The 15,651-nt window shown below is 48.1% G+C and overlaps 1 protein-coding gene and 1 long non-coding RNA gene across 3 annotated transcripts; one reads left to right on the forward strand and one right to left on the reverse strand.

The window, feature by feature from the left end:
• Positions 1-9,798: 9,798 nt before the first annotated feature.
• Positions 9,799-13,267, reverse strand: LOC123077543 (uncharacterized). The gene is made up of 3 exons (XR_006436684.1): positions 12,653-13,267; positions 12,130-12,244; positions 9,799-10,446 (listed from the first exon to the last, which is right to left on the reverse strand). It is a non-coding gene; the product is annotated as an uncharacterized lncRNA (long non-coding RNA).
• On the forward strand, positions 10,488-15,449 carry LOC123077542 (aspartic proteinase CDR1). Of its 2 annotated transcripts, XM_044499826.1 has the most exons (5): positions 10,488-11,177; positions 11,279-11,391; positions 11,488-11,618; positions 13,459-14,780; positions 14,842-15,449. In XM_044499826.1, the coding sequence occupies exons 4-5, from the start codon at positions 13,851-13,853 to the stop codon at positions 15,226-15,228; spliced, it is 1,317 nt and encodes a 438-aa protein (XP_044355761.1). In that variant the 5' UTR covers positions 10,488-11,177; positions 11,279-11,391; positions 11,488-11,618; positions 13,459-13,850; the 3' UTR covers positions 15,229-15,449. The 2 variants fall into 2 exon arrangements, with proteins under 2 accessions (XP_044355761.1, XP_044355760.1); XM_044499825.1 differs by having other exon boundaries at positions 10,488-11,172; positions 13,459-15,449.
• The last annotated feature ends 202 nt before the right edge of the window (positions 15,450-15,651 follow it).

Here is a 15,651-nt window from a genome sequence, read left to right on the forward strand (position 1 = left end):
GCAACAATCAGCTAGGCTGGGGAGCTGGGCGCGGGCGACAGAGAGAGTGGCGGGGACCACTTTGGTAGCTAGGAGCTGGGCCCGGGCGACAGAGAGAGCGGCGGTGACCACTGGCGATAGAGAGCGCGGCGGTGGGAAGATTGTTGTGGAGGGCGTGGCGGCGTTGAGACCCCCTTCGGCTCCGAGCTCGATGTCTTCTTCAAGCTCCCCCGCCACCTCGCAGATCCAGAGCCCGGCGCATGTGGATATGTCGATCTTCGTCTGCCCGCGGTGTCGTCGAGCGTTGATCGGAGGATTTCTCGCACACCGAAGAACCATATTCGTCCGTTCTACGTGTGCAGCGAGAATGGGGTAAGAATCGGGGCAATTGCACCATTTTCGTGGTCGGGATCCTTGAGCAATACGGTTGACCTGTTTGGCGTTCATGCAGGTAAAATGTTTTTTCCTTTGGGTCGATGCTCTGGCCAAGACTCTGATGAATGAACTGCAAGAAGAGCACGAAGAATGGTTGCTCATCCTGCCATGAACGGCAGTGGCCGCAGCAAGAGCTTCGGAAGAAGAGAAGGAGGGCAGAGCACGCAATGACAGAGAGCTAGCTGTTGAGCTTAAGAGGTTGAACAAGAAGGTTAGGAAGCTCAAAGATCAAGCACAAATACCCATTTGCAATTACTTTTGGACATTTGTAGGTATGGTAATCGCACTGGGTGTAATGTTGAAATTGTATGGAAAGGCATGAATTATGGAGGAATTTGTAAGCTTGAAATTGTATGAGAAATTCACCTTGTTTAAATGTTGTTCAAAGTTTTTTAAATGTTGAAAAAAGGAGAGGAAATGACCGACATTTAAATATGTTGGAAAAAGGGAGAAGAAATGAGAAATTCGGAAACTTTGATCAATGAAATGCAGCTCTCTGCTCTGCCTTTCTGTAAAAAAAGGTTTCTCTGTGGGAAAAATTCAGAGCCGAGAGCCAAGTGCCGGCTAGACTAATGGGCCAACTGCATCCAATTAGGCCCATTCGGGGGTGGGCAAATGAGTACTCTTGCGTGTTTTCTGTTTTTTGTTCTGATTTAGTTTAGCCAGTAAATCATTTTATTTAATTCTGAAACTTTTTATGGAAGCTAATTGAATTATTCTAGAGCCAAACAATTAAGTTCAGAATTTTTTTGGAGCTATTAAATATTTAATACCAATTTAATTACTCCAATTCAAATACATTGTGATTTAAATCAAAGACCAAAATGTCATGGAAAATATGCCTCAGCGCTGGTTGAGGTTTACACCAGGTGCCAAAATTAATGAACATTTTTGAAGGGCATTACATTGAGAAAAAAAATAATGTCTAAAAATGAAGGGTGGAAAATGCACAAAAAATTGGTGCGGCTGGGACTCGAACCCAGGACCGCGTGGGTTTGTGGCATTTAGGGCTGCGCTGGTAACCGCTAGGGCAGATGGAAAGACTTTGACATGGATAGGGAAGGAAACTATACATAGTGAGACCGTGACTTGGTTTAGGGTTTAAAAACGCATGTTTGTACTGAATGTTTGCACACGCGTGACAGTGGTTTTCCTTTGTTTTGTACTGAACTTGGAGGGTTGGAAACGCATGTTTGCACTGCCACATGATTCTGGTTAGAGTGGCACTTGGTTTAGGGTTTAAAGGGAATACATGTGCATGTTAGTTCATGACTTGGTTTAGGGAAGAAATGATATCTTCGGTCACGGACATTTTTGAACACATATAATAACTTAGATAGATAAGATGCAACCCACCGTACCCTTACATAAATGGGTACCCTACATAGATAAGTCCAGGTACACGACACAACACAGCACACACGACATAGAAAAGCAACAAAATAAAAAGAATAAAACTAAAACATGACGAGCTTGACTAACAACTTCACTCCGGGCTCGCACCCCTTCTTGAACATCTTCATCTTGACATTTTTCCACCTTGGCCACACCCCTTCACCACCGTCTTCAACTTCACTCCTCCTCCTCATCGCAGGGAAGGGAGTGCATCTGGTTTTCAGTGGGGAAGATGCACTCGTATTTGGTGAAGATGTTGTACACCGTGAAGAAGATGGACTCGCAACCGCACCAATACAATTGGACGAGGAGCTCGCGCACGTCAAACGGGTTGGCAAAGATGACCGTGAGCAGTAGGAGGGTGTCGGTGCGGTCATGAACCTCGTTGAGGGTGAACATCCTAGGCTAGCTCGACGGACCCCCTCCACCTGGAAGTCGCCCACACACGGAGCTCCCTCTCCACGAGCACGCCCGATGGGTAGCGCAGCTCCGGCACGACAGGCGGACGAAGGAAGGTCGGCCAGTTGTACTGCATCTTCACTTGGTGCTTGGGGTTCTCGGAGAGGATGGAGGGTTCGATCGCTTGGGTGTTTGAAGTTGGAGAGAATGGATCTGGCTTGGGTGGTGAGTGGGAGAGGAAGAGAGGCATATAAATAGGCGTGTGAGTGGGAGAGGAAGATAGAAGGGATGCGAATAGTGCGTGTGTGAATCCGGGCACTGAAATGATAGGGCTGCTATTTGACCGGGTGTGTGCATCTGAATCACAGCGTAACTGAATCACTGCGTAATCTGAATCAATGTGTGCATGGCCACGTCGCTCGCCTCCCGCGCATGCATGCCCATGCCCGCCTCCCGCGCATGCATGCCCACGTCGCCGCACTTCCCATGCATGCAGGCCTGGAAAGACTGAGACGGGCATTAACAACGCTCACAGGCCCGGAGAGCGAGACGGCCCAACGGTCCATCCAGCGCACCCACTACGTGTTGAGAAAAAAATCGCCGACCCAATCAGATTGCATCTCGTGGATCACCCTCCTCCTCCCCGCAGATTCCTTCTAGAAGGGTTGGATCAATGGTCCTTGTTCGGCACTAGGGTTAGATGGACGGTCCTTGTTTAGCGCTAGGGTTGGCGGGATTTGGGAGGGGTTTGGAGGAGTCAAAGATAGGTTTGACCAGATTTCAAATGAGCATGATAAATTAAATAAAAATCAGAAAAATGAAAAACCTGCGCACGTAGTCTTCTTATGTCATATACTAACGATTTAAGTTGATAAACAAGGTCTACATGCATCTAAACGAAAAGTTCATGTGTCTCATGTGATATCTCAAGTATCTCAAACTCTCTTGTATGAAGTGAAGAGAAGTGTTTTGGGGGAATGAACATGAAATTTTCAAAAGCCTCACCACTGCTTCATTTTGGAGTGACTAAGAACGATCCGGGCTTAGTTTTTCATTTTCATGTTTTAAACTTGTTTAAATGTTGGTCAAAGTTAGGTTTGACCAGAATTCAAATGGGCATAGTAAATTAAAAAAATCAGAAAAATGAAAAACCAGCGCACGTAGTCTTCTTATGTCATATACTAGCGTTTAAGTTGATAAACAAGGTATACATACATTCAAATAAAAAATTCTGACGTATGAAGTGAAGAGAAGTGGTTTGGGGTTTGGAACATGAAATTTTCAAAAACCTCACCACAGCTTCATTTTGGAGTGACTAAGAAGGATCCAGGGTTAGTTTCTCATTTTGATGTTTTGGAGTTGTTTAAATCTTGGTCAATGTTAGGTTTGACCAGAATTCAAATGAGCAAAACAAATTAAAAAAAAAACCATCGCACATAGTCTGTATATATAGAATATATGTGTAGCAAAGTTATTTGCCTGATTTAGACAAGGTCGAAAAAACCTTGCTTAGAAATGAGGCTGTTTACCCTACCTTTGGAGCTCCTTTTTAGCACATTTTTTCATGAATGTGAGTTTACCCTACCAAAGTTTCGAGAGAATTGCAACATCCAAATACCATGTCAAATTTGAAGTTCTAACATAGGTCCAACATCATTCAAACATAGTTCTAACATAGGTCCAACATCATTCAAACATAGTTATAACATAGGTCCAACATCATTCAACAAAAATACAACATTATTCATAATGTTTCATAATTATTCATAAATAGTGTTGGGGCTTCTGTTTGATCCTTGAGCTTCTTGCCATCACTTTGCTCCTCATGCACCTTGTGCTCATTGTGCTCATTGCTTCTTCTCTTCTCCTCTTGGTTGTCGGTACCTTGCGCGTCTTCTTCAAACCTACCACAGAGCTGTACAAAACATAAAGGGTAATGAGATCATGTCAAGTGATAAATGTCCAGTAGTATTTGCAAGATTTACATACCTAGCAGAACTCACAACGACAGAAGGTTGGTCACCATTTGGAGCCTCACTTGGATCACCATTTGGAGCCTCACTTCGATCACCATTTGGAGCCTTGCTTGAATCAACATCTGGAGGATATTTTGGATCATCGTCAAAATCATATGCGGCTGTTGACCATCATCATTTGGAACCTCGTCAAAATCCTCATCTGATGCAACCGGCTGTTGACCATCATTTTCACCATCTGTTGCGGAAACCGACTGCTGACCAACATTTTCATCGAAGCCTTCCTCGAAACACTCTCCGAACGCTGGATCTATTGTGCTATCACAATACTTACCGAAATGACCAGACCCACCACACCTTGTGCACTTAAGCTTCCTCGCTCCAAGTCCAGCTCCTTCGCTGCGAGGTCTGATTCAACTCTTCCTTGGTCTACCTGCTGCTCTCTTCAGAACTGGGGTGCAAAGCTTAAATCCATGGTCCACTATGTCCCATTGTTGTTTTCCCTCCATAGAAGGCAAGTCATACGCATATGTGGCTTTGAACCTTGCAAAACAGTAGTAATCATGCACGTACTGATGTATGTTCCCTGCTGGACTTGAGAGAGAAATGATAAAAAACAAGGCATGAATGCATGGCAACCCAGTTATCTGCCATTTCCTACAAATGCAAGTTCTAGCTTCTAAATCCACTAGATATCTCCATTCCCTCTTCTCTTTATCCAAATATGACATCTTTGCTGTGGTACCCGAGCAAAGAGTCATGCTCATTTTCAAGCCTGTTGTTTTCTGCTTCAGTTCATTCATCACAGCAGGGATTATAATGTAGCCCATGAATTTTCCATCGGCTATTCCTGCACGATAATGAAATTTCTGCATGTATTCTATCCTTATCCTGTCAAGCAAATCCACCACATCATGACCCTTTAGTTTCCGGATCGTTGAGTTGAAAGACTCTGCTAGATTATTGTGCACATAGTCAAGTTTGCTCAGTTCACTGAATTGGCTTCTGGCCCATAACTTGGAGTGGTGTGTTTCCAAGTATTCCTTCACTTTGGGATTCTTGTATAACTGCCTCAAGTGGTGGTTGTGCTTCTTCACACTGCCAGCCAAAGATGCTGGCCATAAATTGTCGGTATATGCCTTTCCTTTGTATTTTTTCACAAAATTTGCAGCATGGTGACGCATGCATTCCCTATGATCTAAACCTTTGCAGACATCTGTATGAATTACCAACCCATTGGGATGTGCAATAGCCCGGCGCAGATTATGCAAAAACCTAGTCCAGCTCTCCTTAGACTTTGTCTCCAGCACATCGTACGCAACCGGAAATACGAAATTGTGTGCATCAACTACACAAACTGCTACTAACTGTCCTTTAAACCTCCCTATGAGAAAAGTAGCATCAATAGCCAAATACGGCCTGGAGCCTGCCCAAAAAACCCAGCGACAAGCCTCAAAGCAGACAAAAACCCTCCTAACGCATTCCTTGGTCTTTGTCACTCCCCTGAATGTGTACTCCACGGTGTGGTGGTCAATATCTACAATACTACCTAGGCTGGTCCTCTCCACTTCACCTTTGAATGAATACTATAATTGGAAACTTTCCTGCCAGTTACCATAAATAGAATCCATAGCATGTTGTTTACCATTTAACAACCTCATGTATGGTAACTCTATCTTGAACTTGTCTTTGATGTTCTTCTGCAATTCCGTTGTTCCCACTTGCTGGTTTTCTTTCACCCACTTCTTTACTTCTTCCGCCACCCATCTTGACTTGGATCTACCGATTTTATCCTTCATAAGGGTTGATTCCTGGCATGTGTGATTAAAAGGGTTCACTTTGACATGAACATTCGTGCCATTTCGCATTTTAGATGCGAGCATCCTCCATGGACAACCCTCAGTCGGACAGTACACTCTGTAACGTACTTGATCGCTCTTGTTAACTTTGAAAGTACGTTGTACCTTGATGCAGTATGTCACAAGTGCATTTCTACACTTGCTCATGGATGCAAAAATGGTACCTTAGTCCATATGAGGGTTCAAAGGGTCCCATTCAACAGCTGCGAGGTCTTCGTCCTCACCCACCGCGTCATCATCCACATGGACATCATTGTCAGCCTTATCTTGGTTTTCAGCCCGAGGTGCCATTCGTAAATTCTGAATAACATCAGAATATAGCTTCTCTTCATCAACTCCAGAATTGTAGGCATCAGGCTCCACTTCAAGGGGGACCCTACTGCCGGTGCCCACGCTTGTCGGGCCACCACATCGCCGTGCACTAACTGAACTGTTCTGACTAGAGCTGCCATTACAACGACTTGGTTTTGCCCGAGAAGGTGCACCCGCCATCCTAGGTCCAAATGCCTGCTCACGCACATCAATTTGCAGCCTCACATGAAAATTCTCTTTCTCCTTATGCCTAGCAAACACGGTAGCCAGCTCTTCATCATTACTAATTGTCACCCATTTATTTTTCCCATCGTAGTATTTGTATTCCACTTCATCAAGCAAACCCCAAGGATATTGGCTACAAATTACCTCCCCAAATTGTCTGAAACTCCAATTACAAGCCATTGGCAATAGATATCGAAACCTCCTTGGAATTTCTTCTTATTCTTTGCATTCATCATGTACCGGTCCCTTCTAATGTGCCCCAAGAAAGCAAACCGCAACTCCATCCTAACCGATGAAAAACAGAGACGCAATCAGCACACCAATAGCCAAACTAACCGGGCAAACCAACTCGAATCGACTATTGAAATGCACAACTAAGCTCAATCTAAACAGGAAGCATGACTTACCCCTCGAGAACCCAGTCGTGGACGCGGCGGATCTTCGGCCCGATGCCTGCCTTGCCAAATACTCCGGGGTCGCCGCCGCTCACCATTTCGCCCTAGGCTTCACCCTCATACTTCCTCTGTGTGCACCAGCCCCCAACCTATCAGCGCTCCGGCCGAGCGCATGGAAGGAGGCCATGCCGCGGGTCGAGCAGGTGGCGGGCGCCCCACCTATGGCGTCACAGGAAGGTGGCGGGCGGAGCAGGACGGCCGCGGCAGCGCAACTGGTGGCGGCGCAGGTGGCGGCGGTGGCGCAAGACGGCCGGGCGGCGGACGGGACAGAGTGGCATTGAGTGGCCCGGTTAGACCCTAGGATTGATTTGGGGACGTTGTTGCGCGGTCCCACATGTAAGCTCCAGACCCACGTCCACGCGGTCCAATGTGTAAGCTCCGGACCCACTACCACTAACGCCAATAGACGGAATGGACTGAAAACCGCCCGTTTGGCCTCGTCATAGTAGTTGCGCACAATCTAGGGGCAAAACTGAGCACAATTCGCAACTGGGGGCAAACCTGAGCACATGAACAGTTGGCGGGATATTATCCAATTAAAAATGGAACACCTCAATTGAAAGAGGGGGCTCCAAAATTAGGAAGCATAGTGTATTAGATCATAAAAACAATAATTGTGTCGATACATATAGCACGGTAGCAACAGTCACGCCACCAAAATAATAGTTTATCATACGAATGGACGGTTGGCGGGATATTATCCAATGTAACCGAGTGCATTTTGTCGACCCCTTGGCTTACCCTAGATGATGAGTTTTCAGATTTTTTTAAAAGAAAATGTATTATGTACGCCATCACGGTGTCATCATGTGCGGTGAGCATGACCACCTGATGTGGTAATTCGCCGCGCGGGCCACAATAACACTCGAATTTTATCATTATACGTCGAGTTTTTTTCCAATACGCTAAGTGTTTTCGAGCTGTACCATGGTGTACGTGGTGGTGCGCCTAGACTCCGCTCCGTGCGTCTTGGCATCGACACACGACTTAGAGGGCCATAAGCCGAGTGACCGACATAATACTCTCAGCGTAACTGAGAAACACAAGACAAAATATGTTTTTCCTGTATTGGCAGAATCATTTTCTTTCACGAGGAAAACACAAAAGAATTATGAAATACGTTTAGATTGAGGAGAACATAATAAATAAAGAAAAAAAAGAAAATCATGCAGTAGTTTAACCGTTGCCGTTTCTGAATGATTTAATGTCCCTGCCATTTTTCTGGCGGAGGAAAAGAAGGGAAACGTTTGGAGATGGTGCGCCGGCCGAAGCTTTCGGCCGGTCGCCCGCTACCTCGTGCTCCCTGTGTCGATGAGATCTGCGCCGGTGACCCTATCTGCTGCAACCCAATCTCGCAGGCGAGGCTGCCGTCCACCCCCGCATCGCGCCCCTACCCCGCTGCAGCCCAATCTCGCCGGCAAGGCCGCCGTCTACCCCCCGCATCGACCCTCTACCCGCGGCAGCCCAATCTCGCCGGCGAGGCCGCCCGTCCACTGCACGGCCGACGATTTCCCCACGCGCACGACACGTCCACCCCCTACCTACAGTCTTCACGCACGCGCATCGTCGGCGGTGAAGCGCTCCCTCGCCGGCCGCCATGGCTGCCTGCAGCCATGCCCGGATCCTCCCGCGTATACAAGTGTTGCAACCGTCACCTAGAAAAGCTTCAAAAGCCGTTGAAAAAAGCTTCAACCATAGACATAGAAAGCTTCAATGGCACTGCACAACAAGGGAAAGCTGCAACCGTTGTTGGATTTTGCTACTACCGGCAAAGCTTTTTGCTACATCCATCAGGCAGAGCTACGACCTCGCGAGGACGACAATGATTTTTTTGCTGCAACCGTAGCAGGCTTTTGCTACTACCGTTGGAGGTTTTTGCTACATCCAGTAGATAAAAAAGCTTCAACCAGACAACAAAATACAGGAAAAGTTACAACCGTTTTGACAAAAAGCTTCAACCCGTAGATGAAAAAGCTTCAAACAGAGATTGAGAAAATCCTCCTCGACGACGACCATGGCGTCTCTCTGTGTTTTTGTTGCAACCGCAGAGTAAAAAGCTGCAACCCTTTGTGAAAAAAGCTTCAAGCTTAGGTGAAAAAAGCTTCAATTGGCACGGTGGAAAGCTTCAATCCGCGAGAAAAGCTTAAGCTTCAACCGATGAGATAAAAAGCTTCAACCTGACTCGCCAATGGCAGCGAGCAGCGACGTTGAGAGCTGCGTCGGCGACACGACAGTGCAGCGACGATGGCGGCTGCTAGGTGCTGCGACGACAAGGGGGGTGCCGGTGTGCTTCAGGACGGCGCCATTTTTTGCTACGAGGGGGCTATGGGCTTTCTGCTGGACCGGGGGGCGAGTATGGATGCTGCGACGGGGACGGGGACGGCGGCCGGCGGCGACGGAGAGCGCATCCAGCAGCGTGGGACTAGGGGGGGAGGGGAGGAGGTCCAGGTGAGGGGCTAGTCGCCGGCGACAGAGAGCGGCTGGGGCGAGCACGCGGTGAAGAAGAAGGGAAGAAGTCAACGCAGGGGAAGGGGGCTCGAGGAACAGATCTGACGGCTCGAGCTCGCGGATCGGACGGCTGGGCCTTGACCGGCCCAACGATTGGGCCGGTGCACCGGCGCAGATCACTGCCCGGGAAAGAATCAATCAGCTGCCTGTCTTGCCAGTTGCCACTGGGATATTCGCATGCTAGCAAATTAACAAGTGATCACAAAAAAACTTTAAGCACAAACCTAATTACCACCTTCAAATCTCTAATCTCTCTCCAATCAAATTATCTTCACTACTATTAAACAATCAAACAAGAACTTCACTAAACGCACCCCGCAAACCGTACAGAGACCCAATACCACCACATGATCAGGCCCACTAATCACAATCCAACGGCTAGCCTTGTAATCTGATACGTTTCTGGTGTGCACTTACCGATTTAACTTCGCTGACCGTACTCCACCGCGGAGAAAAATAGAGACCCCACACGCACTCGACCAAACCCCCTACAATCACGCATCACATAGGCCATGCAAAGAAAAAAAAACATGCGTATATCCCATAAAAATAGAAACAGATCCCCAGGTTGATCGCCTCGCCGCACGGAAGCTTCGTCGCCTTGGTGGACGACGACCTCGCCGCCCGGCAGCCGAGTCCCCTTCCTGGTCGGCGCCCTCGCCGCCCTGTACCCACCCATCAAGTGCGTGGTTGTTCCTCATCACCTCCTCACTGAGGAGGATCCCCTCGCCGCACGGAAGCATCATCGCCTTGGTGGACGACGACCTCGCCGCCCGGCAGCAGCGTCGCCTTCCCAGTTGGCGCCCTTGCTACCGTGTACCCACCCTCAAGTGGGTGGCTGTTCCTCCATCACTTCCTCACTGCGGACAGGCCGTCGGCTCCCTGCACCTCTTTCGCCATCCTCTGAAACATCAGGCAAGATTTTAATACATAGTATACATCTCTTCTTCTTTTCTTTTACTTAGAATGGACAGTAATATTTACATGGTGCGCTTCATGCCTCTATCCAATCAATGTTCTGACTATAATGAGCAGATTCTGGGTTTTCAAGTGCATATTTCAGTGAAGTAAATTTTGGGTTTTTAAGTGCATATTTCAGTGAAGTAATAAAACAGTACTGTCATATTTATTACTCTAGCATCGCATCATGGATTGGACCAGTTTCTTGTAATTAATTTGAAATAACAACTCGCTCAACTGAGGGCGCCATGGTTACAAAATACAGCCTGCATGTGTGGGTGGAAGTTCTAATCAAAACAAGCCAACCATCAACTAATCCATGATAATGCTCAGTTGCTGAGCCGCATATCCTACATCATAGCATATAATCTGCGTGCCAAATGCCTTTATGACAAGACGACGAAGTAAGTATATGTAGCTTTATGACAAGATAGTGCTGGTTTAACATGAGTTTCTATTATCTCCTATAACTAAGGTGTGCACTTCATATTGTAGATCATAGACGCATACATACATTGCATAAGTGCTAAAGAGCATCTACAGATGAGGTCAGGTGGAAGTGTGTTCTTAGAGAATGCACACATGTCTAAGATGATAAAGGAATTTAGCTGTATACAATTTGAAGCACCAAGATGGGTATTAAAGAGAGCTACAACTTATTTGGACATGGTATGGTGAGTCACAGTTCCATATTACTATGAATTCAATCGAGGACAAATTTTTGTATAGATCAGACCTCAACTAATAGAAACCCTTTTTCAAATATTCGTTCCAGTAAACATTGAAGACTTTCATTGGTACCTAGCAGTTATAAATACAAGGGTGTGATGCATCCAGGTGGTCGACTCACTAGGCACAGGAATTCACCGCAAAGACCTCACTAATATGGTTAGTTATTAGTCCTGCTGCACCATTTCTTGATAGAACAATTTCTGTTATTCTTCACTTGTGATGCTAATACTTTGTCATTTATTCATGCAACAGCTGGAAGGACTGGAAAGTGTATTCAAATTTGCATCGGTTCACATCGAACTAAAATCAGATAAGTGGAAGGACCTAGACATTTCAACATGGCCAAGGCAAGAGCGTATTAAGAGCACACTGCAGACAAATGGGTATACCTCCTAATTCAACGCTTATGTGTTTATTGTATATGCCCATTAATCGCATTAGAAAGAAAATATCCCCGCAATTACGAATAGAGTATGCATATGCATGTAAGTCATAACAAATGAGACTAGATGACATAATAGTTAAGGGTCTTCGTCACGAGCAGACTACTCATCCATGATGTTAACCTACAGTAGCAAACCATCACAAATTAGCAGTCTGCTTAAATATAAGACGGCGGGACCAAAATCACTTCAATTGCTATGTGCATGTTTATCTCTTGTTAGTTCCAAATTTCTTATCTAGAAACATCACTGAAATCGTGGAGTCCAATTTCATTCCTGATAGAGATTAGTGCAGTTGTAGATTTCAGTGCCACAACGACTACTGTTAGTAAATTAGTGGCATGACTATATCAGAAAGAAAATTCATACGGGCAACCAAATCTTTTATAACAAAACTAAAGCTTGACATGAGATACTTGTCAGAGTATGTTTGTGAAAGTACAATTCATACATGCATCATGGGCGTATCCACCTTCTTGACCTCATCTTCCGTGAGCATCCCATCAACGTTCTTCTCGTACCTTCTTGACCTCATCTTCCACGAGCATCCCTTCAATGTTCTTTTGCTTATAAAAGAGAAAAACTTATTAGATTCTGCATTATGCTGAATATTTCTTGTGAGGGTGACGAGGCTTGTGTGTGGAGGATGTTCTGTTGTTGTTGTTACACTTGTCATGTGTACTGCTAGACACACATAAATACATGACCAAAATGAGATTTAGTTGGTTGTGCCTTGTTTGCAAAGTCTGTCTGGTTTGCAAAGTCTCATGTGCATTCATGTTTTCAAGCTGATTTGATGTCAAAACTGAATGGACTACCCGGTATAATCATCTGTCAAGCCAACCTCAGCATGGAGATTTTCGATTTTATATACGTACACTATCTAAATCATAGCTTACACAACAATCAGCTCAAAACACCAACTGAGTCAGTGTCCGGCGCTGTGGAGACTGGAGGGTAACGCGTGGGCTTACCAGCTGCGAGCGGCGCGCGGAGCGGGAGTTCTCACATTGGGCCAAGGCGAGGAGTTCTCACATCGGGCCAAGGCGAGGAGTTCTCACATCGGGCCAACGCGAGAATGAGCGCGACACCAGCTCCTTCGACTCCTCCCCCTACGCAGGCCGACGGGCAGCTCGCCGGTGAAAGAGAAGCGCCCGATCCGCTGCATCTGGTGCCGCAGCCGCCGATCCGGTGGAGACGAATCCGACACCTCTGCATCCGCCTCAGACGCCGCCTTGCGCTGGGTCGCCCGATAGAGCTCGAGCGCCTCCTCGGGGACTACGTCGCGGCCGGATTCGACGAGAAGGGGCCGTCTAAACCTAGCGCCGGCGATGGGGAAGAAAGTCAGTGCATGCGGTTCTCTCCTTCCTATCCTTCTGCTCCCGCTAGCAGAGATTTGGCGCCGGCGGCAGACGCAGCTGGGCGCGGCACGGGCGGCAGGCGTAGTTGGGCGTGGCACGGGCGGCAGACGCAGCGGCAGATGCAGGGCGCGGTGTGGGTGAGGGCCGGCCTGACGAGCTGGATAGGGGTAGCGGGGGCGGTGGAGTGAATGTGCACGTTGAGAATGGGGAACGGCGGACAGATATGCCTAGCGGGGGGCGGTGGAGCCAGTGGGCGTTGTGAACTTTTTTTTTATATATAAACGGGCGTGTCCGGGTTTGATTTTTGTTATCACGAGGAGTTATTACATCACAAGGATTTCACAAAGATTTTTTTAGTCATGACCATTTGATTATATTTTTTAAAATTTCTTAAAAATTAATAGTTATTTTTATTTTAGTTTTGTAATTATGCAGGTCATCCTGTGGTCTATGGATGTTAAATTTTATAGAGTACTTCACTGGACATATTTTGTCCGACACACCTACCCAGGTATATTTTGCTATGTATCATTAACACTTTAAAAAATACAATTTGAGTGGCATGACAACATTTTGTACCTATTTGATTTTTTTTATAAAAATTATTTTAGTAGTATATCATGTGAATTCACTTGATAAACGTTTAAGACGTGCGTTTGCACGTGCACGTTTACTAGTTGCAGGAAATTATCATTTCTTGCTTACCACATTCGTCTCCCCACCCCCCTATTAATACTGCACCAGCAGCAGAGGAGGCCATTAGCAAGCGACGGGGTGTCGAGCTACTACTCAGAAGAAGAGTTAGGACACAATGACGGGTACGACATGGCGGGCACTGTTGCTCCTTGGCGTCGTCCTGACGGCGCAGCTCTGCCCGTGCACGGCGTACGTCGGCGGCGGGTTTAGTGTGGAGTTCATCCACCGGGACTCTCCCAAGTCGCCGCTCCATGACCCGTCGCTCACCTCGCACGACCGCGTGCTTGCCGCCGTGCGGCGTTCCACGGAGCGCTCGTACACCGTCGGCGATCCTTCCGGCGGCGTGGCCGAGATCAGGTCCAGTCCGTACGAATACCTGATTTACGTCAACATCGGCACGCCGCGCACCCGGATGCTCGCCATCGTCAACACCGGCAGCAACCTCGTGTCGTTCAAATGCATCAACGGAACCTCCGGCCCTCCGCCAGCCGCCGGGGGGTCGCCGTTGAGCTACGTGTTCGACACCTCCTCCTCGTCATCCTACGGCTTCGTGGCCTGCCGGTTGCCCTCGTGCCACGCGGTCCGTGGCGCCTCCTGCGACGCCAACTCCCACTGCCAGTACCACTTCTCCTCCGGTGACGGCTCCACGACGGACGGCATCCTCTCCACCGAGACCTTCATCTTCGACGACGCTCCCGGCGGCTGTGTTGGATGCCGCGAACGTCCGCAGCTGCAACTGACCAGAGTCAACTTCGGCTGCAACACGAACACGACCGGCGGCAGCCCGTTCCTCTTGACCGGCAACGTCGGCCTCGGCGCCGGGAACCTCTCCCTCATCGACCAGATCGGCACCCAGACATCGCTCGGCCGGAGGTTCTCGTACTGCCTCGCGCCCTTCTCCATCAACGCCTCCTCCATCATCAACTTCGGCGCCCGCGCCACCGTGAAGGAGCCGGGCGCGGTGACCACGCCGCTGATCCCCTCGGCCGTGGACGCTTTCTACACCATCCTGCTCACGTCCGTCAAGATCGGGAGCTCGACCATCGTACCGCCGAAGCGGTCGCCCGTCGTCGTCGACTGGCACGGCACTGACGTTCCTCGACAAGGCGCTGCTGGACCCGATCGTGGAGGAGCTCACCAAGAGCATCAAGCTCCAGCGGAAGCAGTCGCCGGAGAAGCTGCTGGACCTGTGCTACGAGGTGGGCGGTACGATTCAGGACTGGGTGCTGGAGAAGCTTTTCCCGGAGGTGACGCTGGGGTTTGGCGGCGGCGCCGTGATCACCCTGAAGGTGAAGAACGCGTTCGTACAGCCGCAGCCGGGGACCGTGTGCTTGGCCATGTCCGCGGCGACGGACAATGTGGCGGTCATCGGTAACATCGCGCAGCAGAACTTCTGGCTCGGCTTCGACCTGGACAAGGGCGCCATCACCTTCGCCGCTGCCGACTGCGCCAAATCCTACCCCTCTCCTCCCGCCTCTAATCACCATGAGTAGATATAGCTAATCACCATGAGTAGATATAGCTAATAACCATGTAATAACTAGGATTATCGAATAACTACGTCTAATGTTTTGCCATGCATGATGCATCTATGCATGCATGCGTTGATGTGCCTCGTTGTCTGGGAAATTGGACCACGAATGCAACATGTAATTTCATCTCCAAAACTGCTTTGCAGACGATGCATGACCTGCACGACGGGAGTGCTGGCTGTCTGCTACACTTTGACATGGATGGATGGATGGACGAACGGATATGCACTGTCGTGCAAAATCCCTCTCAAGGATAATTGTGATATCTGTGTTCGTTCTTCGTATGTCAATAAATTGATACACTAAAGTGGTCAAACATGTGATGCATCATCACTATTTAGTTGGTCGATGCTGTGCCTGAGCATAGGGCCTGGATAAGAACCG

This window comes from Triticum aestivum, chromosome 3D (genome assembly GCF_018294505.1).
Source record: "Triticum aestivum cultivar Chinese Spring chromosome 3D, IWGSC CS RefSeq v2.1, whole genome shotgun sequence".
Taxonomy (NCBI): domain Eukaryota; kingdom Viridiplantae; phylum Streptophyta; class Magnoliopsida; order Poales; family Poaceae; genus Triticum; species Triticum aestivum.